This window comes from Stylophora pistillata, chromosome 10 (assembly GCF_964205215.1).
Source record: "Stylophora pistillata chromosome 10, jaStyPist1.2, whole genome shotgun sequence".
In the NCBI taxonomy this organism is placed as follows: Eukaryota; Metazoa; Cnidaria; class Anthozoa; order Scleractinia; family Pocilloporidae; genus Stylophora; species Stylophora pistillata.
In genome coordinates, this window is record NC_142528.1 from 26,516,391 (window position 1) to 26,543,308 (window position 26,918).

General features: G+C 39.5%; 4 protein-coding genes across 5 annotated transcripts; 2 read left to right on the forward strand and 2 right to left on the reverse strand.

The window, feature by feature from the left end:
* The first annotated feature begins 205 nt into the window (after positions 1-205).
* On the forward strand, positions 206-4,899 carry LOC111323319 (stabilizer of axonemal microtubules 3). The gene is made up of 7 exons (XM_022926640.2): positions 206-489; positions 1,188-1,376; positions 1,501-1,662; positions 2,234-2,364; positions 3,164-3,373; positions 3,994-4,100; positions 4,267-4,899. Exons 1-7 carry the CDS (start codon positions 394-396, stop codon positions 4,353-4,355), a joined length of 984 nt encoding a protein of 327 aa, XP_022782375.1. The 5' UTR covers positions 206-393; the 3' UTR covers positions 4,356-4,899.
* Positions 4,777-10,560, reverse strand: LOC111323318 (E3 ubiquitin-protein ligase TRIM45). Its single transcript, XM_022926639.2, has 5 exons — positions 9,687-10,560; positions 8,187-8,829; positions 7,793-7,990; positions 6,475-7,032; positions 4,777-5,818 (listed from the first exon to the last, which is right to left on the reverse strand). The coding sequence occupies exons 1-5, from the start codon at positions 10,290-10,292 to the stop codon at positions 5,574-5,576; spliced, it is 2,250 nt and encodes a 749-aa protein (XP_022782374.2). The 5' UTR covers positions 10,293-10,560; the 3' UTR covers positions 4,777-5,573.
* A 300-nt stretch (positions 10,561-10,860) lies between these two features.
* On the forward strand, positions 10,861-19,902 carry LOC111323323 (neuronal acetylcholine receptor subunit alpha-3). Of its 2 annotated transcripts, none has more exons than XM_022926646.2 (9): positions 10,861-11,025; positions 12,174-12,334; positions 13,016-13,060; positions 13,889-13,998; positions 15,015-15,216; positions 15,396-15,645; positions 16,051-16,247; positions 16,801-16,921; positions 17,397-19,902. In XM_022926646.2, the coding sequence occupies exons 1-9, from the start codon at positions 10,959-10,961 to the stop codon at positions 17,660-17,662; spliced, it is 1,419 nt and encodes a 472-aa protein (XP_022782381.1). In that variant the 5' UTR covers positions 10,861-10,958; the 3' UTR covers positions 17,663-19,902. The 2 variants fall into 2 exon arrangements, with proteins under 2 accessions (XP_022782381.1, XP_022782380.1); XM_022926645.2 differs by having other exon boundaries at positions 10,862-11,025; positions 16,051-16,253.
* LOC111323326 (uncharacterized) lies at positions 19,849-26,898 on the reverse strand. Its single transcript, XM_022926650.2, has 2 exons — positions 26,597-26,898; positions 19,849-22,050 (listed from the first exon to the last, which is right to left on the reverse strand). Exons 1-2 carry the CDS (start codon positions 26,746-26,748, stop codon positions 20,508-20,510), a joined length of 1,695 nt encoding a protein of 564 aa, XP_022782385.2. The 5' UTR covers positions 26,749-26,898; the 3' UTR covers positions 19,849-20,507.
* Positions 26,899-26,918: the final 20 nt, after the last annotated feature.

Sequence of the window (26,918 nt, forward strand, 5' to 3'; positions counted from 1 at the left end):
CCGCATTTCGCGATTTTTTTGCAATTTTTGGAGATGGGAGGCCACAGGGAAGTTTGTCATGAAAACTGTCCAGATACTTATAATATTAAGTTTATTTATTGATCCAAAATGGGGGAAGAAAAACGCAAATTATCGCAAAATTACCGCCTGCATGAGTTCCAGACGCCTGTATTACTTTAGCCAGCGGAGTACTGCTAAGAGACGCGCGCGCTTCCTTGACAACCAGTCTTCGATTGGCAACAAAGGGCAATCGTCGTCTGGCTCGATAGCATTCTACAGCAATTTTACCAACAATTTCTGTGATTTTACCGATCTAGGACAAATTTTAGTCATAAAAAACGACCCGGTGTTATCCCCCGATATTCTCCCCGGCACAAGTCACTTTTATCCACGATGGCCTCAAAAGTTCGGGACGATCTTCACTTGACATCGACAGGAAAAGGGCATTACTACAAGTCTCCTCACGGCTTTCCACCCCAAGGATTTCGAGTAAGTTATTCTCAAATTTTTCTCTGATGATTTTTCTTTATTCTCAGCTTGAATATCATCTTACATAATTTATCATAACCACATCGTATCAGGACTTGAATCATTCTTTGACTCGATTGAATATGTCTTGAAGTATTTTATGCACAATTTCGAATTCTTGTAAACATTTATGTTTATTTACGTTGATCCACTGCATTCTCTGTTTGAATATGCATGTACTGTGAATATACTGAATCATGTCCATGACAAGCAGATATAAAACAAAAATGAACTCCCTGAGATCAGAATGGTTTGTTTGCGATCTTAGGATCCACGCTTTTAGTTCGTCTTTTTACATCTTCATTCCTTTCTTCCCATAATCTCATTTCTCTCAGTTCTCCTTACTGTCTGTCATACGTTTCTTTTAATCTTAGCTCTGAGAATTTAGTGTTAAATCAAAACAAATCTTAAAGTTGATAGTCTTCTTCTTCCCATCACTCTTTTGCTCAAGAATGAAAGAATGAAGGAGCTCACTCCTGCTGGGAGAGAATCAGGATTAAATACAAATGTTTGTGTTGTGCGCATTAATCACTTTGAACATCATTTCTCCATGAGAAGAAGAATACTTCCTGTGTAACTCTTTTTATCGTAACACTGAAAATATCATTTATGTTTTAAGAAACACTGATCTGATCATTATTGCTCTCCTTTCATCTTAGAGAACTGTGTATGATGTGTTGCCACCCGTCCTCACAAACCCAGATTATGTTACTGACAGGGAGTACTTTCAAACAACTACTGGTACAACTCATGACTACAAAGCACAGGGGGGAACCCTGAGTAACTCCCAGTTCAAGAAAGCTCCAGGATCATGGAAAGTTCATTATGTAGAGGATAATATTGGAAAGGTGATAACTGTGTTAAAAATTAAGGGTGAAATGCTAAGGATCTGGTCTTTATAGATGATGCAGCAGCTGCAGCTCTTATCATATGAGTGTTTTAATTATCTTATGCTATATTTCTCTTAAATAGTTGAGTGTGAAGCCTTGGAGAAGACCACTAACAATGGGAAACCAGTGCAGTGAAATGATGTCTCAGTACACAGGGAGACCAGCAGTTAATCTGGACACTGTTTATAATGCAGGAGTACAACCTTTTAATCTTGCTGATCACCACAGGGAGGGAAACAGTAAGGTACTGGTACTTTTTCATTATTTTTGTTCTTGTAATCTATAGGCTGAACATGTTTTTTTGTAAGTGATCCAATGTTAGGTTTGATTTTCCAGTCTGAATGAAGCATGGAGTCCTGAATCCCAAATGAATACAGTTACTGGTGCATTTGCATGTTAAAAGATATACATGACTATGTATCCATGTAGCTGTGGAATCCTTGCAAAGTTCCAAGATAAGAAGACCCTCTGTTGATTTGCAAACTACTCAACTATTGATTTTATCTACTATATAAAGTGTTATATTTATTAAGTACTATATCAAGTGTAATCATAATATCATTAATTGTAAATAATATTTTCATAGTCAGTTTTCCTTTTCAACTTGTAAAGTGCATTAGATCTTATATCTAATTAATTTTGTGCTATAGAAATAATAAAATTATTTATTTAATATTTATTTGTCTTATTAGTTAAGTTTTTATACTTACAGAGTAACCTGTTTTGAATTTTACAAACTCATAAAGAAGTTATGCCTTGGGTAAGAAGTACATGTATATGAACTGATTTCATTATATAAATATTTCTGTTTAAAGGATCTTGTACCATCAACAATAAACAGAGGCATAACAGGGCAGAAGTTTTACCCAAGGGACAGAGGTGTACTGACCTACCACATGGATCCTTATCTAACCACAACACAGAGAGATCACAGAGCATTCACAAAGTAAACAAAATTTGATTCTTTACTTAGTTACCAACTAAAGTTATTTGTGATGACTGTATTTTAATGACTTGTATATCTCAGTCAAATCTAAATTGTATCATTAATTTTGTCAACTGTAAAAATAATTAAGTGGGAGACAACCAGCATGGCATTACTCTTGGTTTGCTGATTTAAAGAGATTTGAAAGGTTCATGGTTAGTGTTGCTGTCTGAGTGTGTTAGCAAGTAGGATAAATGAACACCAATGAACTCTCTGGGAAAACAGCAAAGCAATATTATAGGGGGATGCACCTATTAGTGTGAAGGTCCCAAGAGGGTTCCAGAAAGACTTATTTGCAGCATTTTACCTCAGTCTAGTACCCAGGGTTGTAGGATGAAATGCGTCAATTGCTGGTTGGATTTAATTTGGCTAGCAGTCATTTGGTAAAGCATAAGAGGTACTTCTGAGGTTATGGGCTGGAAATTTCAGGCAGCAGCCTAATTTCTGCAAACCGTGAGTACCCTCAATCTTGGGAATTTAATTTTGCCTTTGAGTTGAGCCCCAGGATGGAAAATTACTTTTGATTTTTTGCAAGGAGTGAAGAGACCAAATCACATCTACATGTGTGCTCTACACAGCCATCTTGGTCATCTTCTAGTACTCTTAAGACATCAACTACTGTAGATTATTTGCAACCAGGTTAAAGCTCCATGAGTTTATTTGGGCTTCTCAGCTTATGAGCAGTCTTAGGGATTTTCGTAACATTAAAAGTTACAGTTACCTTCTAAATTAAATGTTTCTTTTTTCTTTCTCAAAACAGGCATGAATTGGGACGTTACCCAGCCAAAGATTATGCAACTTATTGGGAATGTGAAGAGTACACGAAAGCTTGGGGTCATGGCTCAAAAGAAAATCCTTTACCTCCAAATTCAGTCCCCAGAGAAAAAGGACCTATGAGGGACCGTATCTGGTTCAGAGAGCCAACCACTATCCCCAGGCTACCAAAGTCACTGGAGCCTGTGCCAAATAAGTAAGAAAGGAATGGAAATATTTAGCAGTTATTAAGTTAAATTGCTAATATTTTGATTGCCGATATTTAGAAAGTATTATAATTACTCAAGTCTGATGCTTGAGATTTATCATAGCCTAAGGTGAAGTAGATGCTTTTGAAATAATCCCCAAGGCCAAGTTGAGAAATGTAGGAGGCTATGCTCCCAAAGGCATGAGGATGTTGTTAGAGCAAGTGCCTTTTCTTTCATTCTTTCCAGAAAAAAGGATGCAGAGGCCAGTGTGCTTCTGTAAGTTTTGTGATAACTTTACCAAGGGTGATCATTGTTGTGAGTTTGAAAAAATAATATTGAGCAAGAAAATCGTGTGCTGCTGTAAGCTAAGTATTCACACTAAATAATTTCAAACAATTCAGAAAGTTGAAATTAAAATTAAGGGAAGAAGTTGGTATCTTGTGACCTGATCAAATGATATTTTTCTGCAATTTGAATAAATGAGCACATGGAAAATTTGAAGACCTCAAGGGGCATTACTGCATTGTCTCTGCTGAGTCTTTTTTGAGCCAATGTTTCAAAAAGTGACAATTTTATTCTAACCACAGTGTACATGTTCAATCATGGAATGTTTCAATTTTACTTCTAGGGGAATGAAAACACTGATGAGTGAATCCTACACCATGCCTCCTGAGAGGAAAAGATGGGAATTATTCACTTTGAATGTGCCAAAACCTTGGCATGCACCTCTTGAAAGTAAGGGTGTTGTTGTTGAGATATTTATTTTTAATTTTTATTATTTTGTTTTTTGAAAGAGCAAGGTCTAAAGTATTCCTCTTTGATTTTTTTTTTTTTTTTAAGCAAGAGCACATGATTGGGAGACCCTTGTCTCACATTTGTTCTTTTTTTTTCATTTCCTCAGGCCCAGGCCCTGGAGAGACATTCCTAGTTCCACGGATGTACAACACAGAATACCAATTCTACGGCAGTGAAAAACCAGTCACAATATGAGGGAATGTCACATGCTTTTAATTAGAGACATCATATTTGATGAGCTCTTTGTGATAATGCTCTTAACAATTTCTTCTTCCAAAAATGTAAGAAACTGGAATGTTATATAATTTCTACAGTAATCCAGAGGAACATACATGTACTGTGGATGTGTTTATGCAATTTATTTAAATGATCAGTGACAGAAAAACAAACAAAAAAATAAATATGGTCTTTCCAATAAAAGTGGGACTCTTGAGAATCACAGAGGTTTTAGTCTCTTGTTTGGAAAGACTGCTTTGAAGAAAAGCTAGCTTGAGTTGTTTAAGAAGGTTTTTTTTGTGTAGTTGCTGGTTTGGTGTGAATCAATAGTTACCTGTGGTCCCTCTCCATGCTTCTCAGTCAGTAATCTTATCAGACAGTGCATACTTCAAAGCAGTCACATGGTAAATAAAACGGTTTATTTTACTACTCAGCTTAGTTCAGTAAAAAGGAAGTAAGTCTTGTAAATATTTATAAGGAAAGGAGAAGAAATAAAGAATTAAAGTGACAGTTTATAATACAAGCTACACTTATTTTACAAGAGGTTGCGTCAACCTGGTTCCTGTGGTTTTTTTTTTTTTTTTTTTTTTTCTCCAGTCCCCGGAGCAAAAGGGAGATGGTAAAACAAAAGAAGATAAACGAGAGTTGAAGGTGGTAAGAAGAGAGATGCCTGGGAACGAAGTTTAGGCTGAGCTAGAGATTTTTACCACTGATTTACTGATCAAAGAATCAATCAGATAACTTTCACTGAGAATTGTAATTATAGTGAAGTTACCACATTTTTAAATATGATGAGATAACCCGACAGAAAATCGGTCAAGCGGTTACTACTTCAGTCTATTCTTTTTGTTCTGATTTCCTGATACAAAGTACTATAAATGTTCGAATTGTGGCGAATAATTGCCAAACTATTCAAGAGACAAACGGTTAAATACAAAGACTGTTATTCTCAAGATGAACCTCTGAAATGGGAGATCAATTCTTGGCCTTTCATTTAATTTATATTTACAAATTTTCGCGACTTTGGAATGCAACACTGTGGTTCTAGGAAAAAAGTTATGATAAGTAGGGGATAAAGAATAAATCATTTCAGTCTTGGGTCGACTTCCATCCCTTCCCATTACCCTCAATAAAAAAAAATTACAAATCTGGATCACTACTATTCCTTTAAATATGCACAGATCGTAATCGCGGGGTCTAAAAGACTTGAATCCTATTGTTTCCGCTATCAGCCACAACGATATTGCCTTCTTTCGTTATGGCAATTCCACAGGGATTCTTAAAACACCCCTCGTCTTCACCGTAAGCACCAAACGCGTTGACGAACTCGCCATTAGAATTGAACACTTGTACTCTGTGGTTGTGATAGTCACACACTAAGATGTTATCCTCGTCATCACAGGCCACGCCCTCGGGACCGTCAAATAAGCCATTTTGTGATCCTGTAAAATGAATCATGGGTAAAAAAATTTCAAATCGATTGAAATGGTTTTCCTTTACTTTTCCATGTGATTGGTCGAGAAAACTGAATCGCACCACTTTCCCGAACAATCAGACACAATCTAAAAGCAATCACAAACTTGGTCAATTCAATGTTCCCGCGCTTCAGAAATTTGTTCATTCTTGCTTTTAGCTCTCATTACCTCCTTGTAATAACTAATCTGTCATTTCTGATAGACCTATGTCATGTTTCCGGATCTGTTTATACAAAATTCAATTGGAAAACGCCGATGGTTAACGGTAAAGTGACTCAAAGAGGCCTCGAGCGTCTACTGTTGACTTGTAAGCTGAAAGCGGAAGTAAATGCCTGTAGGAGGTATCTGTAAAGTCCTGACAAAGATTTCTTTGAATGAAATACAGTTTGGCAGTTTTAACGAGGGTCACCAATGTTAGCAATTTGACTCTAATAGAGTCATTTCCTCTCCTCTCACGTAACTAAACGGTCAGAGAGAAACGCATCTCTCATTTGAAGCCAGCTTTTAGGAGGATCTATGTTTCTGGAAGGGGAATTGCCTTGGAAGGGGACGTAACTATGAGCTGAGGAGGAAAAGATCTGCTTTGGAGAGGATATTGCTTTTGAACCGTATCGACAGCTTACCTTCTTTTCCAAAGTCTGATAAATATTTCCCTTCCAAATCAAACACTTGAACTCGATCATTGACACAATCGGCCACAATGATTCTTCCTCGCTGATTCACACACACGTGATGAGGGTATATAAATTGTCCCTTTGAAAAACCCTGCGTTCCAAATTGACGCACGGGCTCCCCATTCATGTTAAACAATTGCACCCGGTGATTGTCCTGTTCCGTTACTATCACCAGTTCCCCAGGGGTACATGCCACGCCACACGGATGGTTCAGGAAGCCCGGTCGCTCCATCCCAAAGCTTCCGAATTTCCTGATAAATCGGCCGTCCTCGTTGAATACTTGAACTCGGTGGTTGTTGGAGTCTGCGACCATTATATGGCCGTTAGGGGCACGGGCCACACCCTTGGGGTGTCTGAATTGCCCCTTATCCGTGCCCTCTGAGCCGAACTTAAACATGAATGTTCCCTCAAAGTCGAACACCTGAATTCGATGGTTGTTACAGTCGGAGACAATAAGATGGTTGTTTTCATCGTCAATGGTGACACCCCAGGGCATATTAAACTCCTCTATCATAAAAAAAAATTGAAGTACAAATGTAGTTCTTATTAAAATCTTATACATAACATAGAACCGTTTTTCGTAATGTATTATTTCATTTCTATAACCACATTAATTAAGATAAGAAAGATGTTAAATTTTTACGCGTTGGAGGAAAATTTGTGTAACATTTTTATCGTTTTAGTTTGTTTTGCGCATTCTTATCCACGCATTTCGGGTTAGTTCCTCTTCCCTTTGTGCGTCCTTTTTAACTGTGAAATTCTAAGTACCACCTTAATTCTATGTCAATTCCCGCTGCACCTGAAGAAGGCTGGTTTGGCCAGCCGAAATATAGTGCTCCGTTTTAAAACCTATCTTCGTTGTGTCGGTCTTGCCTCTATATTTATGTCCTTTTTAACCATTCGTAAAACCGTCTAAGATTCTTGAAACTTACGAAAACATTTTTGCTTTGGTAAAGACTTTATGAGGACGTAGATAAACGAAAGAGAGATTAACCGCAAAAAGAAATCAACTCGCCACTTCCACATTTCTAGTGGTGCACTTCTTTCCATCCTTCCCGTGTTATTCCCCCCTCCCCCACCCCCTCCAAAAAAAATACTAATAAAATGAAAAAAGGAAAGAAAACTTTTAAAACAATTTTGTATATGCAAATTTCTTGTAAGGGAGGGGGGTGGTGACGTCGGTGGGTTATTTGGACAGTACTACTAAAACGAAGCTCAGTCTCCCCATCTCATGTCTACAACGTCACCTCTCCGTGCTGAATCCTACCTCCCCCAGCTCCCTCACAGCCAAAGCATGCCATGACTTTCCCAACTTTTCCAAAGTCCATTCTTCCAGTCACGTTAACACTAAAAGGACTCCCATTGATATGGATATTTCGCATGGTTATGTGGATCTGGTGAAGTCCCCGTGCTACAGGTTGATAGGATATGGTAAAGGTGCCGTCTTCGTTGTCAATCACGTATGCTGCAAAGAATCGAAAATATTATCTTCTTTAAAGCTAAACAAACTAAATCAGTTGTAAAAAAGCTTTGAACAGCTTTTCGTTTGACACTAGTTGGTCTTCATTGCGCTTTTTTCTCCTATCAGAGCCCGCTAACACCCTTCTTTTCAACTACATAATGCAAGAGGGTATGACCTCAAGGATTGTCCAAGTACTTACTCGCGACGGGATCTCCCTCGGATGGATCAATCTGAACTCTGATTGGCTCTCCTCTGCCACTGAATACCTCGTTCATTCTGTCTTTAGTTGTAACAAGAAACACTGCCTCCACTCCGGACTTAGCTCGATGGATCCCCACACCCGTGGCAAAACAATATGGCGGGTACGCATGGTAAACCTTAACCTCGCCAATATGCTCAAGGGACTTTCTAAACCCGTCGGTAGAAAACTTGTAATCAATAAGATCGTCTTCCAATGGCAGGTACTCTAACTTTACGCTGTTTAAGTCCTGTAATCGCTGTGTCATTTGCTTTTTGACCAGCATCACCTCTGCTTCGTTTCCGTGCCGAAGGAGACTTTCAGTAAAATCGATGCTGCTGTTTAGATTTCCCATCATCATTTCGAGCTCATCCAGTTGGATTTCCAACGTTTTGGATTTCATTCGATAAATGTTATTAACCTGTGTGAGAATTTCTTCTTCTCTTTCTTGAACAACCTCTCTGCATCGTTTGCAGTTTTGAATAACTTCCTCTCGTACTTCTTCCAGTTTGTAATCCAGTTTCTGTTTCATTTCAGAGACTTTTTCAATTGCTTCTTTCAAAGGGGCGATTCGTTTTTTGGTGTTCATAACAAGAACTCCAACCTTACAGAAAGAAACATTAATTGAAACTTATAAAGTGTGTTTCAACGAAAGATACCCACATTGCGCAAAACTCTGAGAAAATGATCTGCAATTGATCCTGAAGTGAACAACGACATAAAATTAATCGTTAAAAGACCCAGATTTCAAACGATATCAAGACACTTAAATGCACGAAATACAATATTTTAAACATTCTATTCGTCCTAAGCAGGTACTTAGTGGTTGGGAAATCAATTACCGTAAGCAATATTAAATGTCCTTGGATCGATCACAGAGCAACCGACAAAAAAGCAAAACTAAAATAACAATTTGATTGTCTAATAATATACAAAGCTAGACTACGAACAATCCTTCCTTTTCAGCGAAGTTGTCACGTGAGTGGAAAAAAAAGAAATAATAGAGCGCGGAACTCTGCGCAGTGCGATAACATCAATTTTATTTTTCTCGCGCGACGGTCTTCGCAAAAAAGAGGAGCTGTTCATAATGTATGAAGTCCACAGCAGTGATAATAGAGAGGTGTTAGTCTTACAAAATGTAGAAAGCAAATTTCTTTTTTCTAATTAACTTATTGTGCGGGTACGTTTACGTTAATTTAGCCGACATTTTCAAATATGAATGAAAAGCTGAATGCCAAGGTATAAGTACACTGATGATTTCAATGTACGTATATCCCGTTGAAAAAACCTACTTAAGCTCACTTTTCTCTGTTCACAGAAATTTCCAGTCAACAACAATGCAAGTCGTCCACGCATTCCACCGTTACAAGGACTGAATGGTTGCGTCTTACCATTTGCCTATCGCAAAGTAGAGTCCTTACTAGCGTTCTGTTACCGTCGAGATTTGGGATAATTTCTTACCTCTGATCGATGTTTTTTATCCACATCTTTTAAGTAACCATAATGGTGTTCTCTATGATCAATGATAAGACATTCACGGCAAACAGGCTCATCGCACGTCTCACAAAAGTACTTCAATACATCCCGCTCATGAACCGTGCAGAGTAAGGGTCTGTGTAACTTTTCTTGAACCTCTTTCTGCGACTGAAGTTCACCCAAAGCGATGACTTCGTGTTCTTTGGTCATTCGCGTTCTGCGGTGAGCTGCAACGCACTGCGAACAGAGAAACTCCATACACTCAATGCATCGTGAAGTTGCCTTGTTCTGCTCGTCACAATTTGAGCAAACAACAGGGTTGGAGTTGCTCTTCGCAACGGAGAGAAAATCCAACATGTTGTTGATGAAGAAATTGGTTGACAGCGCTCCGACGCCTTCCTTTGGGACGTATACCTCGCAGCGACATGTCGGACAAATGATGGTGTTTTCTCCGCTGTTGATGAGCCCTTGTAAACAGTGTTGACAAAAAGTGTGTAAGCAGGGGAGAACTTTGGGCATCCTGTATGTCTCTAGGCAGATCGGACATTTTAAAAGGTGCTCTGAAAGTTTCTCCACTTCGACAGATGCCATGTTCAAAATTGACTATCGAACACAGTTACTACGAGATTATCTTGGAATTCTGTCTTTGAAATTTAGCCATTCCTAAAAATTCCCACATGTATTCTACGGCATTATGGTGGGTAAGTTTTTATGGCATAGCAGTGCTCCCTCAACCATAGCAGAGACCAACACAGTTCGTCAGTAAGTGGTGTCAAGGAAATTTTTAACACGCCCTTGGCAAACAAGTTTTGCGCAGTGGATAAACTTGACGAGGCAAAATAATACGGAGACGTAGAACGATCTGATGCCACCTGCAAAGGCACCTGTTTCTGTCAACAGCCTGTAGATAATCGAATATGGTTCGTTACCAATCGATAATCCATCGGCCTGTTTTTTACAGGGCCCTTATTGAAAGGTTGATTAGCTTTCGACAATGAAAAGCAAACCAAGTCTGGAAAGGATAAGCCAATTACCTGCAAAATAAAGATAAGCTTACAAGTGGGAAATAATATCATGAAAACTTGTTGCTTTTTCTGTCTCCTGGCTCTGTCGCTAAATTTGAGAGCCACCCGCTAACTTGGCAAGGAGCCAAATGAAGAGAGCGCATTCGCATGGAAATGTAAGAATGTGAAAACTGATTATGATTTGCTTCGTAAAACAGTTTATTTCTTTCCATTTTCCAAAATTTTAACCTTCATGGCTACATGTAATCAACATGCGCAAATGTTATCATTGATTCTATTTTTATCCATCATAGTTGCAGGTAAGATTTTATTAGAAAAAATTTCAAAAATGTAAGTGGCTTTTGAGGTATCATAGCACCGTTATGGAAGAGTAATAGGTTTCATAATGGAAGAGAGTTTGTCGGTAGTTTTTGATGAGAAGTCCATGTGACTTGTTGTTTCGTGTGATTAAGCTAGACTTACGTGTTAAGCTTTAAGCTTAACTCGGAATTGCACTAAACGTCTCCCAGGTTATGCCGATAGATGTTCTTCGGTTCGGGAAACGATAGCTCAGTTATCATACATAGAGTGTGGAGGGATACTGATTGCTTCCTTCAGTCTGTCCGTATACTTAAGGGAGCAGTCGTTATTTATCACCTGGAGGGAAAACGTGTTTTTAAGGGAGAATGGATGCGGGATAAGTCGACCCCAACAGAGTATAAAGAGGGGGAGATCTAGAAAATTGACTGTAAATTAACTGCTAAAAGGGACCTTAAGAAACCACGACGGCGACGCCAAGGAAGACTTCGATTAAAAAATGAATTTCTACTCTTAGTTAGAATTTCAAAAATGGCTGCAGGAGCTTACTGTCTCATACAGCGCCACAGCTCAACTTTAGCACGACGTATAAAGTATAGCCGTTGAGTTCCAAATGGAAATTAAAATAATTTGCCGTCGCGGTTTCGGTTCGCAGACGACGCAGATTTTGGCGATTTCACGTTGTTGTTTTGCACAGGATGGCTAAGAAATGTACAAAGTTTCAAAACGCACGTGCTGAGCCAATTAGATCTCTTGTTTTTCCACGTCCTCGTTGCCGTCGCTTTCGTCGATTCTTAAGGGGAGGGGGGAAGGAATAAGAATACTCTAAAGTGTTAAGGAGATCTGGAAAATTTAATTGTTTCATAGCAAAAGTCCTCCAACCCTTCTCCCCCTCGGGATGATAAATAATAATCGCATTTTTTGAGTGGCATGACATAAAATGAGCTACCACTGGAATGTGATCTGATAAACTCGAGACAAATATCCAACTGTCTGAATTCCAGCCATCGAATATATGAATTCAATCTTCTTCTCAAGAGGGCATACATACCGTCCATAATTTACTCCCTCGGTTAAGGCAGACTTCAAGTTAGAACATTTCGAAAATTCTATCTTTAAAATATATATTGTGATGAATATTATTCGTTAGGTCTCGACGCGCAGAATTCAACGAGTAAAAAACGAGAGCAGCACCTTCTTGAGGACTTGCTGAACCCTGAGAACTACAACAGACGGGTCAGACCAGTTGTCAGAAGTGAGGACCCGGTAATTGTAAAGTTTGGATTGGTTGTCAGAGAGATCGAAGACCTGGTGGGTATTGAGTAGCCTGCTCACTTCTCTTCATTCCCTCTAGGACATCGAAAAAATCTCTTCCCATTTACCCTCATTTTGTGCAGCATGTTGTGCCACAGCCCATGTGAATTTTGTACCTCAGCCAGCCAGCTCAGCCATGACATTTCGGCGCCAAGCGTTTTTTTCCCAATAGCATTCCTTTATTAGGTGCATTCAGTGGTGCCCGCCACAGAGAAACCTTAGGGACACGAACCTGAACCATTTTTAGTACAGCGTCTGAGAAACATGCGAGAAGTCTATATATCTTATTAACCAAGCGCGAGGGCCGTACTGGGCGAATATCGGCTCGAGGTCTTGACAGTACGGACCGAGCGCAGCGAGGTCCGTACAAAAAAGACCGAGAACCGATATTCTTCCAGTACGGTCCCGAGCAAGCTTGGTTAATAAGAGATTTATTATACGACTGCAGTTCAAAGGGACACAAGTGCGGTATCATTCGGGACCATTCGGGACAGTGCCCGGTCCAATACTTAGAGAATATTGGACCGGCAATGGAGCATTTTGATTGGTTGATTTTAGTTATTGGCCCTCTGACTGCCCGAGTCGTGTAAGAAAAAGATTTATTATAAAAATATTTATTACTTAGATTTAACGTGAATGAAAATACCAACATTTTTTTATTTTTCCACATGCTTGCAGGATGACAAGAATCAGCTACTCCTAACTCGAGCAGAAATAAGAGAGGTATATAAATCCTTGCTGCTCCTGTTGATCCTAAACAGCCTGTAAGATAAGGAAATATGTTTTTTTTTTAATGATTTCTTAAGTGCGAGTCATGGGCATTGGACAAAGAATTTCTCGTATGAATGCAACGTTGTCTTCAGATGCTTTTTAATCTTTTCACCACCAAGATCAATGTAACCATTCTCAATACTTTCTGTCATGTATTTCTTATCATTTCAGCTCTGATAATTTGATAAAGAATCGAGCAATATCCCCTGATTGAAGCCAGCAATATCCCCTGATTGAAAGGTTTCTGTAATGAGGAATTAATTCCATTTTGGTCACTTCTGGGAGTAACACGGTTGATAAACCAGCTGATCTTTAAAAGGATCTAAATGTAACAAGCGCCATTTCCGTCAGAAGTTTCTGACATAGCCGGAGGTCCTCTGCCAATTTTTTCCTCAGGGTTAAATTTCGAGGATTATAAGTGCCAACCTCCTCCCTCAGCCGGGAATTTTCATCTCCATACGGGACCAGTCATGAAAATGATTTTAGGGTAGGCCGCATGGTGTTCAGGGGAAACGTATGGCAGATCAGACGTCTCCAACAGAGTATAGAATAAGGACCATAGAAAATTGACTGCCAATTAACTGCCAGTTAGAGAGGAATCAGGTTAGTTATATTGTGACTCAATCATAATCCTCTGACTCCCTCCCCCCCCCCCCCCCGCCTCTCCAGGCGACGATAATTAATGATCGGTCCTAACCATAACTGTTGCGTCAACATGACGTCAAAATTTTCTCAGTGTGTTTTGTGTAACCAGACCTACTTCTACTTTATGTGTTTTAGTACTGGGTGGATCCGCAGCTCAAATGGGATTCTTCAAAGTACGGTGGAGTGGAGTACATAAGTGTCGATCCAAAAATGATATGGATCCCAGATATAGTATTATATGACAAGTAAGTGTCTGATACGAAGGTGGACTGGTTCGGGGTAGATCTTTTTAATACCACAGAACATTATGAGCAACCTCAAAAAGGGAAAAGCCCTGGGAACGAGGTTGCATTATGAGTAGTTTTAAATAAAAGTACTGATTTTATTTACTCAACTTTTTAATGCCAAGTCGACATCAGGTTAAGATTTAATCATACCTAGAGGCAGGACTTTACTTTGTAAAATGTGTCTCGTCTTCACTTAGATTTTCAATCTCATACCGTTAAGCAGTAGAGTCCGGGTCATTAAAGTTGTCTTACTTCTTAAAATAAATCCATGCACTTCATTTCCCAAAAGAAATCTCCTATGCGATCCACCCTTATCTATTTTTTGTGGTTCGAGACATATTTTTAGAGGTTCGAGCATCATTTAACTTTCTTCGCTAACAAAACACTTCGATCGTATTATCATCGGGCGGGAATGCCTACAAAGGTGTTGTAAAACACTCAACTTAAAAATAAAAAAATGAGCATGGAAGGTCCCTGGGATAGAAACATTTACGGACGTATTGGAGACTCGCAGACATCATGCGAAAACCGAATTTTACTCACCTTGATTTGTTTCGCATATTTTCTGACGTATGGAGGCTCCGTTTTCGCGCGCGTAACGTACTTTCGTTTATATCTTGTCAGTCTTAGATCTCCGGAAAAGTTTCGTCCCTGTTATTGTTTTTTAAGCGAGGTTTGGATCTATGTTGAAAATCCGTGACCCTAACCGAGTGATGACCGAACTTGCCTCCTGGTCGCGTCAGAATGGCGTGATCGTATTGCGTGAGTCTTATGACGTACAGGTAACGCGCGATTGCTAAGGTCATAAGGCTCTGGTACGTAAAGGTAGTGATTTGTTTTTTGGAGGTCACAACTGGCTGGATAATATACTTTGAAGAATGGTCAGTCAACTGATCGGTAAAATGGAAAGCCCTTTCACCTTTGAACATGACACTTCTTAGTGTTTAGTCTATCATTCCAATTATTTTTTACAGTGCCGGTGTAGGATTTGGTAGCGGTATGACGCGAACCAAAGCTGTTATCACAAAAGAGGGGCTAGTCAGCTTGAACGTACCAACTATCATCAAGAGTAGCTGCAAGATTTATGTGAAGAATTACCCTTTTGATCAGCAGGAATGCAAGCTGAAATTTGGCTCCTGGACGTATGATGCCTTGGGAATCGCATTGCAACTTGAGGTAAGCTTCAGATTTAAATATCAGAAACCAAGTAACGGCATTTAACTTTTAGACGTTATCCCAGTGACGTTAGGTATCAAGCACAGTATACAGGGAAAAAAATCACCAATTTACAGTCGGCGGAGAGAAGAAAGAATGATGCTTTTTCTTAGCTGTATATTTTTTCTTTGCATCCTCAGAACTCTTCAGCAGATCTGAGCGAATACTCCCCTAGCGTGGCGTGGGAACTACTTGGAGTTCCGGGAGAGTTTCACTCCCTATTTTACAATTGCTGTGTTAATCCGTATGATGACGTCACCTACAGAATACAAATAAAGCGGAGGGCCTTGTATCATGCTATGTTTTTGATAATACCCTGTGCAATGATTTCTGTTTTAACTTTGTTGGTGTTCCTGTTACCTCCCGACTGCAACGAGAGAATGACAGTTGGTAAGGCTGTGCTTTATGGTGCGTTATTCTGCTGTTGATATACTTTTATCTTGTCTATAATTCGCTCTATTCTTATTTTTCATGTCTTGTATATTGTCTTGGTTCTTTTTTTTTTCTTTTGGTTTCATGTATTTATCCCCTTTTCCTAATCGTTTCGTATCAGAATTTTTATTGTCTGAACTTCCATTCCCGAGAGTCTTTACGACACGGTTTATTTGGGCTTACTGCTAGCCGTGTTCTTTGGTCTAATTACCAAAGAGTATACCTAATCCGGTACGTAGACTTGCCTGGCAAGCGCTTCGAATTTTTACGTCAAAACAAGCAAATGAGATCATCGTCTACAGTCTCATCAATTTTCTTTTCAGCACTCTGTACTGATCGCTAGCTATGTGACCTTTTTTTCAGGCATGGCAATTCTCGTTGGCTTAAGTTTCTTCTTTCTTCTTGTCGCTGAAAAAATGCCGGCCACGTCTGAAGCAGTACCTCTGGTGGGAATGTATTACACGGTGACTATGATAGAGGTATCCTGTGCCTTCTTCATGACGTGTTGGGTTCTCCGCTTTCACCATCAAAACCCGACGGAAGGAGAGGTTCCTAAATGGGTAAAAGTACGGCCTTCTTGATCATCATATTCATTATTATCATCCTTAGCTATCATCATCATTCATCCGTATAGTCATCGTTATCGTTGTTGCCATTGCAATTGTCATTCTCTTTGTCACAGTCACCGTCACTTTCCTTAAAATCATCATCGTCATCTTTATTGTCACTTTTGTGATCGTTATCATCTTCATTGTTGTTATAATTGACACTGTCTCTGTCATCTGTATGTCACTGTCATTGTATTTGTCCCTGATGAGTTATCACCAGTTAACATCGTCGTCGTCGCGGTCAATATTATCTTTATCACCATTAGACCATCTTCAAGACTGTCATAGTAGTTGTCGTCAGCATTATCATTATCATCAGTTGTTACAGTATTGACCGCGACAACACTAACAAAAACAACGACAACAACAACAACAGGAATAGCAACAAAATAAAGATATTACACGAGAAAACAACAACAATAATAATACAGTTACTACAAATGTCTCGCCTACAATTTAGTACTATATTCCTTACTGTGACCACTTTTTTCATTCAAATTCCAAGGTCTATCTGCTTGGTTACGGAGCGAAGCTTTTCCGCTTTAAGTTCGAGAACAGCAACCCTTTCGGTGACTCTCTACAGGACAGCGATGTGCCTTCGGCAGAAAGCATTGCTGGTCATACAAGTAATGACATTTTCATTGCGTAATATTTAAGTGCAGAGCATACCAATCAGTATTTGAAGAATGGGTGACGCTAGGTTTTGTGTGTAAATACATGCTCCGATGACTCAGTTACTTTAATCGTTCAAAAGTGTTGTCTCGTTGAAATAAGCTTTCTTCCTTTCTGAAGCCGGTCTTTAAAGGTCGCTTGGAAGGCTTTAGATTGAAGGCTTCTGTTTTTTAAGGACATTAGATAACACGATTATGGAAGATATTTCTACCTCCTGTAAGTTTCCTGTTAACTCTTTATATTTATGCTTAATTGGCGAAAATTGTTTTTATTTGAAGGGCCTTCTTACTAGAGCCAGAAAGTAGAAACAAGCATTTGATGTCAGCTCCAAAAGGCGTAATTTCTTAAAAGTTCTGAGTAAAACGAGATCAGCTCTTTCGTTGTAATTGCGTCACGGAGAAGTAAAGAAGTTTATCTTCTTCTTTTCAGTGAATGATAAGGAAACACTTGTTGCTAAGGACACGAAATTGCGTAACAACACAAAAAGAAGCGGCAACAGTCAAAATCACGTGCCAGATGATAAGAAGAGCACCAATAAGATCCTTGCGGACAATGTACGCCAGCAGATGATTTTGCAAGCGAGGCAGGACGAGTGGAGAAAGGCGGCCCTGGTGCTGAACCATATCTGTATCTGGATTTTTGTTCTTGCTGTTGTTGTGTCGTTTATGGCAATATTTTTACAAGCCCCATTCTAAAAGTCCCATAAACCTATACTCTCTCTCTGACGTTTTAGTACACTTTTAAATTGGCGCCGTTAAACTAAAACTAAATTAATTTGGGCATCCCCCGTTTAGCCTGACAACCGAACTAGCGTAGAAAGCCTGCCTTTTTTTCCGGTGTGCCTTGACTGAGAGCCTGGAAAAAGCTAATGCCAATTTTTTCTGAAAAGCCACTCAAACAAAAAGGAAATAGGGACTTTAAGCAAACCACGACGGCTACGGCAACGAGAACGTGGAAAAACAATAGATCTAATTGGCAGAACAATAGCCCAGCACGTGGGTTTTAAAACTTTGTACATTTCTTAGCCGTCCTTTGCAAAACAACAACGTGAAATCACCAAAATTTGCGTCGTCTGCGAAGCAAAACCGCGGCGGCAAATTGTTTTAATTTACAATTGGAATTTAACGCTACTTTTATGCGTTATGTTGAGTATGAGACGGTAAACATATGCAGCCATTTTCGAAATTCTAACTAAAAGTAGAAACTCATTTTTTAATCGAAGTCTTCCGCGGCGTTGCCGTACTGACTGCTTAAAGTCCCTACTAGGGACCTCAAGAAACCACCACGGCGACGGCAACGAGGACGTGGAAAAACAAGAGATCTAATTGGCAGAACAATAGCTCAGCACGTGCATTTTGAAACTTTGTACATTTTTTAGCCGTCCTATGCAAAACAACAACGTGAAATCGCCAAAATTTGCGTCGTCTGTGAACCGAAACCGCGACGGCAAATTATTTTAATTTCCATTTGGAACTCAAAGGCTACTTTATACGTCGTGCTGAAGTTGAGCTGTGGCGCTGTATGAAACAGTAAGCTCGTGCAGCCATTTTAGAAATTCTGACCAAGAGTAGAAATTCTTTTTTTAATCGAAGTCTTCCTTGGCGTCGCCGTCGTGGTTTCTTAAGGTTCCTAATAGGGACCCTACGCAATCAGAACGGCAACACCAAGGAAGACCGATTAAAAAAATTAATTTCTACTCTTAGTTGGAATTTCAAAAATGGTTGCAGGAGCTTACTGTCTTATACGGCGCCACAACTCAACTTCAGCACGACGTATTAAAGTAGCGTTGAGTTCCAAATGGAAATTAAAATAATTTGCCGTCGCGGTTTCGGTTCGCAGACGACGAAAATTTTGGCGATTTCACGTTGTTGTTTTGCATAGGACGGCTAAGAAATGTACAAAGTTTCAAAATGCACGTGCCGAGCTATTGTTCTACCAATTAGATCTCTTCAGTTTTCCACGTCCTCGTGGCCGTCGCCGACGTGGCAAAACAAAAGATTTAATGGGCAGAACAATAGCCAGCACGTGCGTTTTAAAATGTTGTACATTTCTTTGCAAAACAACAACGTGAAATCATCAAAATTTGCGTAGTCTGCGCAAGGAAATGACGACGGCAACTTATTGTAATTTCCATTTGGAACTCAACGCTGCTAATGTGAGTTATGCTGAAGCTGAGGTGTGGCGGCGTAAGAGATGGCAAACACATACAGCCATTTTCGAAATTCTAATGAAAAGTAGAAATTCATTTTTTAATCGGCGTCTTCCTTAGCGTTGCCGTCCTGACTGCTTAAGATCCCTAATATCAACGAGACCGACGAGCGCTCTGTGTAAAAACACGAAGAATACCCGAGATGCGGGAAAGCTCGTTCCAATGCCAGCGAATTCAATTAATGTATCAAGCTTTGTCCAGGCTGTTCACTGTAAATTTAATAGGAGCGCATCTCGTTTTCATCAGTTTTTGTTCATCCCTGAGCGACATTTACGTACGGTTACCGAAAAGGGCATAAGAACCGGCTAAACGGTCTAGTTGAAGTAAAGGCAGTCCTCAAAAGTATGTAAGTTCTCAAAAACTCACTCGCCCAAAGCAGTTTCAATTGAGTGCTGAAAGCAATCCTGGATTACATTAGTTTTGCGTTACTTGGTTTGGTGATTGGTTCGGAAAATTCCCGCCACTTTCTCACGCAGTCTTGCATTTGTTATGCACCATTGGGATCTTTGACTGGTCACAAAATCTCGCTCCATTTTCTGTTGTGATTCTTTTCACGATAACCAAACTTTGGGTTATTCGGTTATTCGGAGATGATGAAATAATTCTAAGAGTAGAGTGGAGGGGGACTTACGAACAAACCTTGATCTGACTTTGTGTAAATCAACATTGATATCATGTGTAATAAATTTATTGTTATGAAAATCAAATTACAATAGATCGTACCAATCTTTTGTCATATTTTGTTATTCAGTGCAATTTGTATTGATGTACTTAAATCGTTGAGTGGGAGCACATAATTTACAATCTCTTACTAATTCAACAGCGATCCCTGAACCACACTAATCCAAAGTTAGAATTATTCTGAAAAACAGACTCTAATCTGTCTATGGATCTGATTTAAGGGTTCAACTACATACTCCACTCCGGCTTTTTCCCAGGTAGGGCTGACCAACCACAAGTTGGTCGGCACCTATTGGCTGAGAGTCATTTTCGTGAAATTTCATACTACGTCATCTCAAAAAACTCTTGGAAATGCATTTTGTATTAGATATCATTTTATATCTAGGCTAACACTGAAGAATAACATATCATTTCAAACGAAAGCGACCCGCAGTTGTCTTTCCTTCGCGAGGTTTGTTTAGGTGACGATTTTCTTTTGCAGGTTATGTTATTACAATTTAATTTAACCTCTGACACAGGGGCGTAGCCAGGGGGACTTCTGGATTGTATATACAAAGGGTTGAAATTGATCTTTGACAAGCGACGTCGGTCCTTAAATGGTCAGTTACGTATTAATGAAGTCCTATTCAACCAGTTTTTCCTAGACAGAGTCAATCGCCGTTTTGGTCAAACACTGCGCGGTTACTCGTCACAGATTGAATTCCCATCAGATCGCCGGCATCCGAATTTCGGACTGCCTTTTTCTGAACCATTTCGCCGCTGTCAATCCGTTGCCTTGTTCCCTTGACCACTCCCGAGATTCCTGAGAAGTCTTCGTCCTCCACCATTTTGTGTGCTTCTTTAATCATCTCACCTCGTTCTATTTGCTGCGTTGTCTGCTTAGCTCGGCCGGAGATGTTTGAAAAATCTTCGTCCTCTACCATCTTGTGCCCCCCTTTAATTAGTTCTCCCTTTTCTATTCGCTGGGTTGTTTCCTTAGCGACGCCACGAGCAACGCCAAAGTCTTCTGTGTCGACCATCTTGGGTGTTTCTTTGATAAACCCGCCCGACTCGATTTCTCGCGTCGCTTCCTTAGCACGACCTTGAATAACGGAGAAATCTTCATCGGCAATAGTTCTTTTCGTTTCTGTATGAGGTACACCTTCCTTTTCGTAACTTGTTTTCACGGCAAGAGCTACACCACGGGCAGCTTCCAGTTCATCTCTCTCGTTGTCCATGGTTCGCCTTCTCGGTCCCTGATTTGAAGCCGCTTCCTGGAAATTCTTCATTTGTTCTTTGGCTGATCCTGGTGACACAACGGGTTCCTCTCGCTCGATTACGTTTTGCTCTTCAAATTCACCTTTTTCGTATCGATTTCTGGCGGCAGAAGCTAAGCCAGGACTTAGGACTTCATCTTCGATCTGTGACTTTTCATATCCCTTCGCAGCTGCTGCTTTAAGGGCTTCCTTTGTGGCTCGAGCAGCACCAGACTGTGGAAGTTCCTCCTTCCAAGAATCTTGAAGATTCGACTCTGCATGGATAACTTTATCCTGTTCAAACATTTGCCTTACACCTCGAGCACTGCCTGGGGCAGGAAGAGCATCCTGTTCGTCTAAGGCCTGATTCTTGTTCGATGAGTCCTCCAAACTTTGCATGTACATGGCAGTCCTTGCTTTTGCCTCCCCTTTCTCCGGTTCAAAGCTCAAGCGCCTCTGTGCCTTTTCTTCACCTTCACTGCTCTTCTCAAATCGACGTCGCACGACGGAAGCTGCACCAGCTGAAGGCATTTCTTCGGCAATATCCTTCTCACTCACGTGCCTGTCCTCGGCATGGCTGACCTGACCAGACTCGAAATTTGCACGCGTCTTGGATGCGATACCTGCGGTTGGTAAATGCTCTTCTTCTTCACCTTCTATCTTCCTTTCCACATTACTCACTTTACCTTTTTCAAAGGCCTCTCTGTTTGAAGAAGCTATTCCACCCTGGATATCTTCGAGATCTTCAACTTCTCTTTGACGCGAATTTGCTTTTGAAGCCTGATGTTCTTGATACCTCTTCATGCTAGCTTTAGTCACGCCGGAAAGTATCTGCAAATCAAAGGGAGTCTCTTTCTCTTGCTGTTGTGGCTTAGATTCAAAGATTTCCTTGGCTCTCCTTGCGCTACCGGTTCTTGGGAGCTCCTCCTCTGAAATCTTCCCCCTTTGCTCTTGTTCCCTTGAAAGAAAAAGGAACAAAAGACAAAGGTGAGCCAATATTCTGTCGATATGTATTGTTCTAATACTAAGTGCTCCAATATATAAAAAAAATTAGCCTCTTTGCAAAATGTTGCACAAAATTTACAAGTCAACAATCAACGATGATTCCAGTTCCAGTTATTGGCAAAAATAGACTAACCTAAAGGAAAAAACGATCTGACTGTCTGCTGGGGGATAACTCCTCATTCACTCAGGCGGAGATTCAACACTCGAAATGTCAGCTTCAGAAAATCTTAACGGTGGCCAATTTACATTATCAAATCAGTTGATAAAACCAAATGATTTTGTTATACCAATCCCTTTCCCCCTACCCCTCCCCCCTCCTTGACGCAGCCCTACTGTTTATACAAACCTACCCCCTTTTAATCGATCTATTTGTCTGAATAACTGACCGGATTACTAACTGAATGACTAAATGGGTTTCCTAATGAGATATGCTAAAGAAAATTAATCTCACCAACAATCACGTTTCAGAAATATGGAAAACAATTAGACGATGAAACTGATTAAATTTTGAACAAAGTAATCAAAAGTATATGAACTTCATATATTTCATTGTATCTAAAGTAATCATTATACCGTCGGTCAAAATGGCAGGAAGTGAAAATCTGCCAAAAAATTTCAGTCAATGACAAAGTTAGGCGATAGCCTCAACTGTAAACGGCGGATATAGCCCGGCAAACAAAGAGCACCCACAAAGCCGCCTGCCATTCTTAGAAAAGTGTTCTCGGAAAAATCGAAAAACGCGTGCTTAATATAACCTTGACCTAAAGGGTTATCTTATCACATCTCATAAATTATGAAACCTTATCTGATCCAAAAATAACATTGTCAATCCAAACAATTACAAGTCGTAAAAAATTGGATCCCTGTCTGTCTATCAAAGAGTTATGCTTATTCTCCCTATCGAACAAATACAACAATTGCGAAAATTTTCCAAATGGAAGCCTCAGGGCAATAAAAGTGTAACTCAAAAATCAGAATATGAAATTAAATTTCGAAGGAATAATAGTCATAATCGTGCTCGAAGAGGCTATAGGGCTGATTATTCTTGGCTTTTCGAAAGTACCTTTGGATTCGAATGTTGATTCCCTCATGGCTTAAACCAGCATACCAGTAATTCTCAAACATGTACTTCGAGTTTCGTTTTATAGTAAATGAAAGCATTACCAGATGTATTTATCAAAAAATCTAATATTTTTTACTTTGCATAATATTGTTTGACGGCAGAAATTATCAAATTCACAGCGATAATCTTAAAACTTTTCATTCTGGACACGTAACGATCTTTGAAGTCCAGTCATATAGCGGTTGATAAGTTTGAAAGACGCTCTGTCTTTGTTATTTATCGACATCTTGCCGTCGAATTTGACCATCGAGCTACCACAAAACAGCAATGGATAAGTCAGTACTCCTGAAGTTTTAAACCTGGTTTGTTTACAGGTTGGAAAAATGTATAAATCAGCGATAGTGATACATACCTAAACGGTCTAAATCGAAACTGATCGGCGGAATACAATATTCGCCGGATAGAGTTGCTGAAATCGACTAAAAGAGCCGCCAAAACACGCCACCAGCAATGAGGATAAAATACCCAAATTAGAACCGCGTTGACTAGCGTATCGGTCTTGCAGGGCGGGTAGTAAACAATTCTAGTTCTACCAATACCATCACAGGACTTGATTACCTTCAATAAAGTTACCAAGACTCGGCTTTTAATTGTCAAAGAGCCTCGTCTGTCTGAAACTCTTTCATTAAACCTGATTTGAAACCAGGTAGGAAAGGAATATTTCTGTTAAGCTCCGTCAAAATAAGGTTGAACAGGTGGCATGGGATAATACTCAAATAATCAATAAAATATCGCTGTGCATCGTCCACCGTTTAATTTGACAACTCTGTAATATCTTTTCAATTTCTTGTTTGATCCTTACGTAGCGCTGGTAGCTGTCGCGTAAACGTTCACATGGCATGTATGCTTTAAATTTTCTTATCTTTCTGAGGTGTCCTTTTTCCTAGAGAGATTCTGACTATCTTACACTTCTGTCATCTACGAGAAATTCGGTTCGTTTAATATTCGATTTGTTACATAGATGAAGGTACATCTTACAGAGAAAATGGGAACTTAAGCAAAGATCGAAATATTTCCAGCTGAAAGTCGGCAGAGAAAGTGTATTTTTTTGCTATTCATGAGAAAACAGCAAATAAAATAATGAATTTCCCCATTTCTTTTCTTTTTTTTTTTTTTATGGAAGCGATCATATAGAACTGCAATTGCCACTAATTGTTTTTATCAATAGCTACAGTTTCAAAAGTCATTCTTGTCAAAACCACCCCCTGCAGACCCCCCACGGAGAATTTTGACCTAGAGTTACAGAGTGCAGTCAATAACATGGGCTCCTTTCAAAAGTAGTTTTAATTGGACTTGAACTGTAGTCTTACGCAAGGAATGAAATATAAAAGGGCTTAGGAAGATTACCCAAGCAGGTCTGATTTGACAATCACTAAGCAGCTAACAAAAATTACGCGCAAGCGTTACACTCTGGTCACAACCCTAGCCCCGTGGAGTACAATTTTTGCCCGCAGCTTTTGACTTTTGTGGATATCCAACTTGTCAACGCAATGTTAACTTTGCGTCAAGTTAAACAAACTTGACTGTTTATCATGAAAACAAACTGTAATATGTTTTTATTCACATATCCTTGAGATAAGTTTGTTTTTCAGGAAACTAAATAAAAAACCACTTCAGTTTTCCTCTAGATTTCCACTTGAAGAAAGAAAAACAAAGAGGTTGCGAAAGAGCGGGAAGTTGGCCCTGCATCACTACGGTATCTTTCAAGCGTGGACAACATTGTTTCAGTATTTGTACATGCCTTATTTTTTCCTGTGATACACAGAAAAATGTTGTAACTCCTCGCTTCCCACATAAATTCACGTAATAGTTTAACTCAAATTGATCCATCAGCTGGGATAAAAAAATTGAGATCAGCTCTATAAATTTAGATGTGCTTACTGCCGTTTCTGGGCCGTTAAACGATTCGTGAGTTAGAAAAAATAGAAAAAAAGATAAACTGGTGAAGCGAATGGGTCATCTTCTGACGACAGACAAACTATACTGTAAAGCAATAAACGAGCTTAAAAGCAGGTACTTACGAAATTATCTACTCATGATACATTGTGCCCGAGGCTGGCATTTCAATCACATTCGTTATGCTTAACGCATAATCTCCTTCAACAGATCAAAATGTGTTTATTTAAAGTCCATCCTAAAGGCATCCGAAGCTAGGTTCAGTATTTCCTTTGCCACGAACGGATTCTTTTTTATGTCTGAGTGCCCCTCTCGTAAATTAGAGGGTTCAAGAATTTTTGTCTTTCAACGACTCTTTGGAAAAAATCTCTGCGATTCAAAGTGTTTTCTCTTTTGTTACGTCTCTGTTAAAAGGTTGGGAAGGGTTTAAAACCACGTACTGTAATATTCCTATCTCAAGTGTCTGTCAAAACTACCGTATACTAGCATGTATTATCATTATTGACATCACTCGGATCTTACACAAAATGTTGATTTTGTCTCAATCCTAGATAATGCAGTTTTTATTACGAGAACACGCTAGAACTCCACGGATTTGAAGTTAATTCGTACAAATCCTTCAAACAATACGCTGACCACCCGATTTGAGATCAATTGGCACGGGATTAAGGGACTTCGGATGAGGCAATTTTATTGGCTGTGAGCCATGACATGTATTGAAATGTTAGAAGATATTGTGGCGTGACGATTTTCGCTAAAATTACCATCTGTCGTAGTACAAAAGCAGCGAGCTCCATCCTACAGAGGTCATTTATATTTCATTGAAAAAATTTCTTGAAACAATTTTGATAAGAAGGCTATGGCAAGGTTGTTCTTACACTCGGTCAAGATCTCCGTCGTCAGTTACTGTTTTAAGTCATCTTGGGGACGAAAGTTCGTTTGGTAGCGGACCCAGTTTCGAAATACTCAATCTAGTTTGTTTGCACAAAAAAGACATACTTTTGCATCCAGTAGGGCTATTGTAAATGTTAAGAGATGCATAAATTTTCAAGATTGTCACTGAATTAAACTTCAGGTTAAAAAACAGTGATTTCCTATCTTTTGGGTCCGGGTTGTTTAAGGGCACAGACATTATGTGAAAACATCCACCAGAGCTTAAGTTATCTCTGTACAAACAAACCTTTAGCGCTAGAGTCATCAAATAATTTCCCAAACCACCGGTAAAGAATTGCAAACGAAAGCGCTAGACTGAAATTGTAATAATTGTAACATCTGAAGTTCAAAACCGCAAAAAAGGTCGATCTTTCCAATTGATAAATTTAGGAAAATTGAGCTATGCTGTGGTGGAACACATGATTAACATCACATGAATTTTTAAGATTAATCTATAGCCATCCCGTAAAAGAAATCTCCAGTTTCTGCCCAGTAACGCGAGGTATCGAAATAACCTTTTCATTCCACTCACAGTTTTACAACTTACATTCGTTCGCGTTCGATTTCTTCTTGGTCCACCTCTTCCCAATAAGTAGCACTTTTCACTGCCACAAGTTGTGGATCATCCACTTCTCCGTTTCTAGAATCATCTGCATGGTTCACTCCCTCGATATTCGCATCACCGTTCACAGGATCCATATCTTATAAGATTGTGTCTTTGAACGAGTTGCGTACGGATCTTCTCGTTTGTGTTGTCGCGAACGGACCCAAATGCTAAGAACTTTGATGGTTGACACCAATGCAGTGACTTTGTAAACACACCTAGATATTTGAAAGCGCTGGTGAAATGTTTACTTGAAATGGATTAT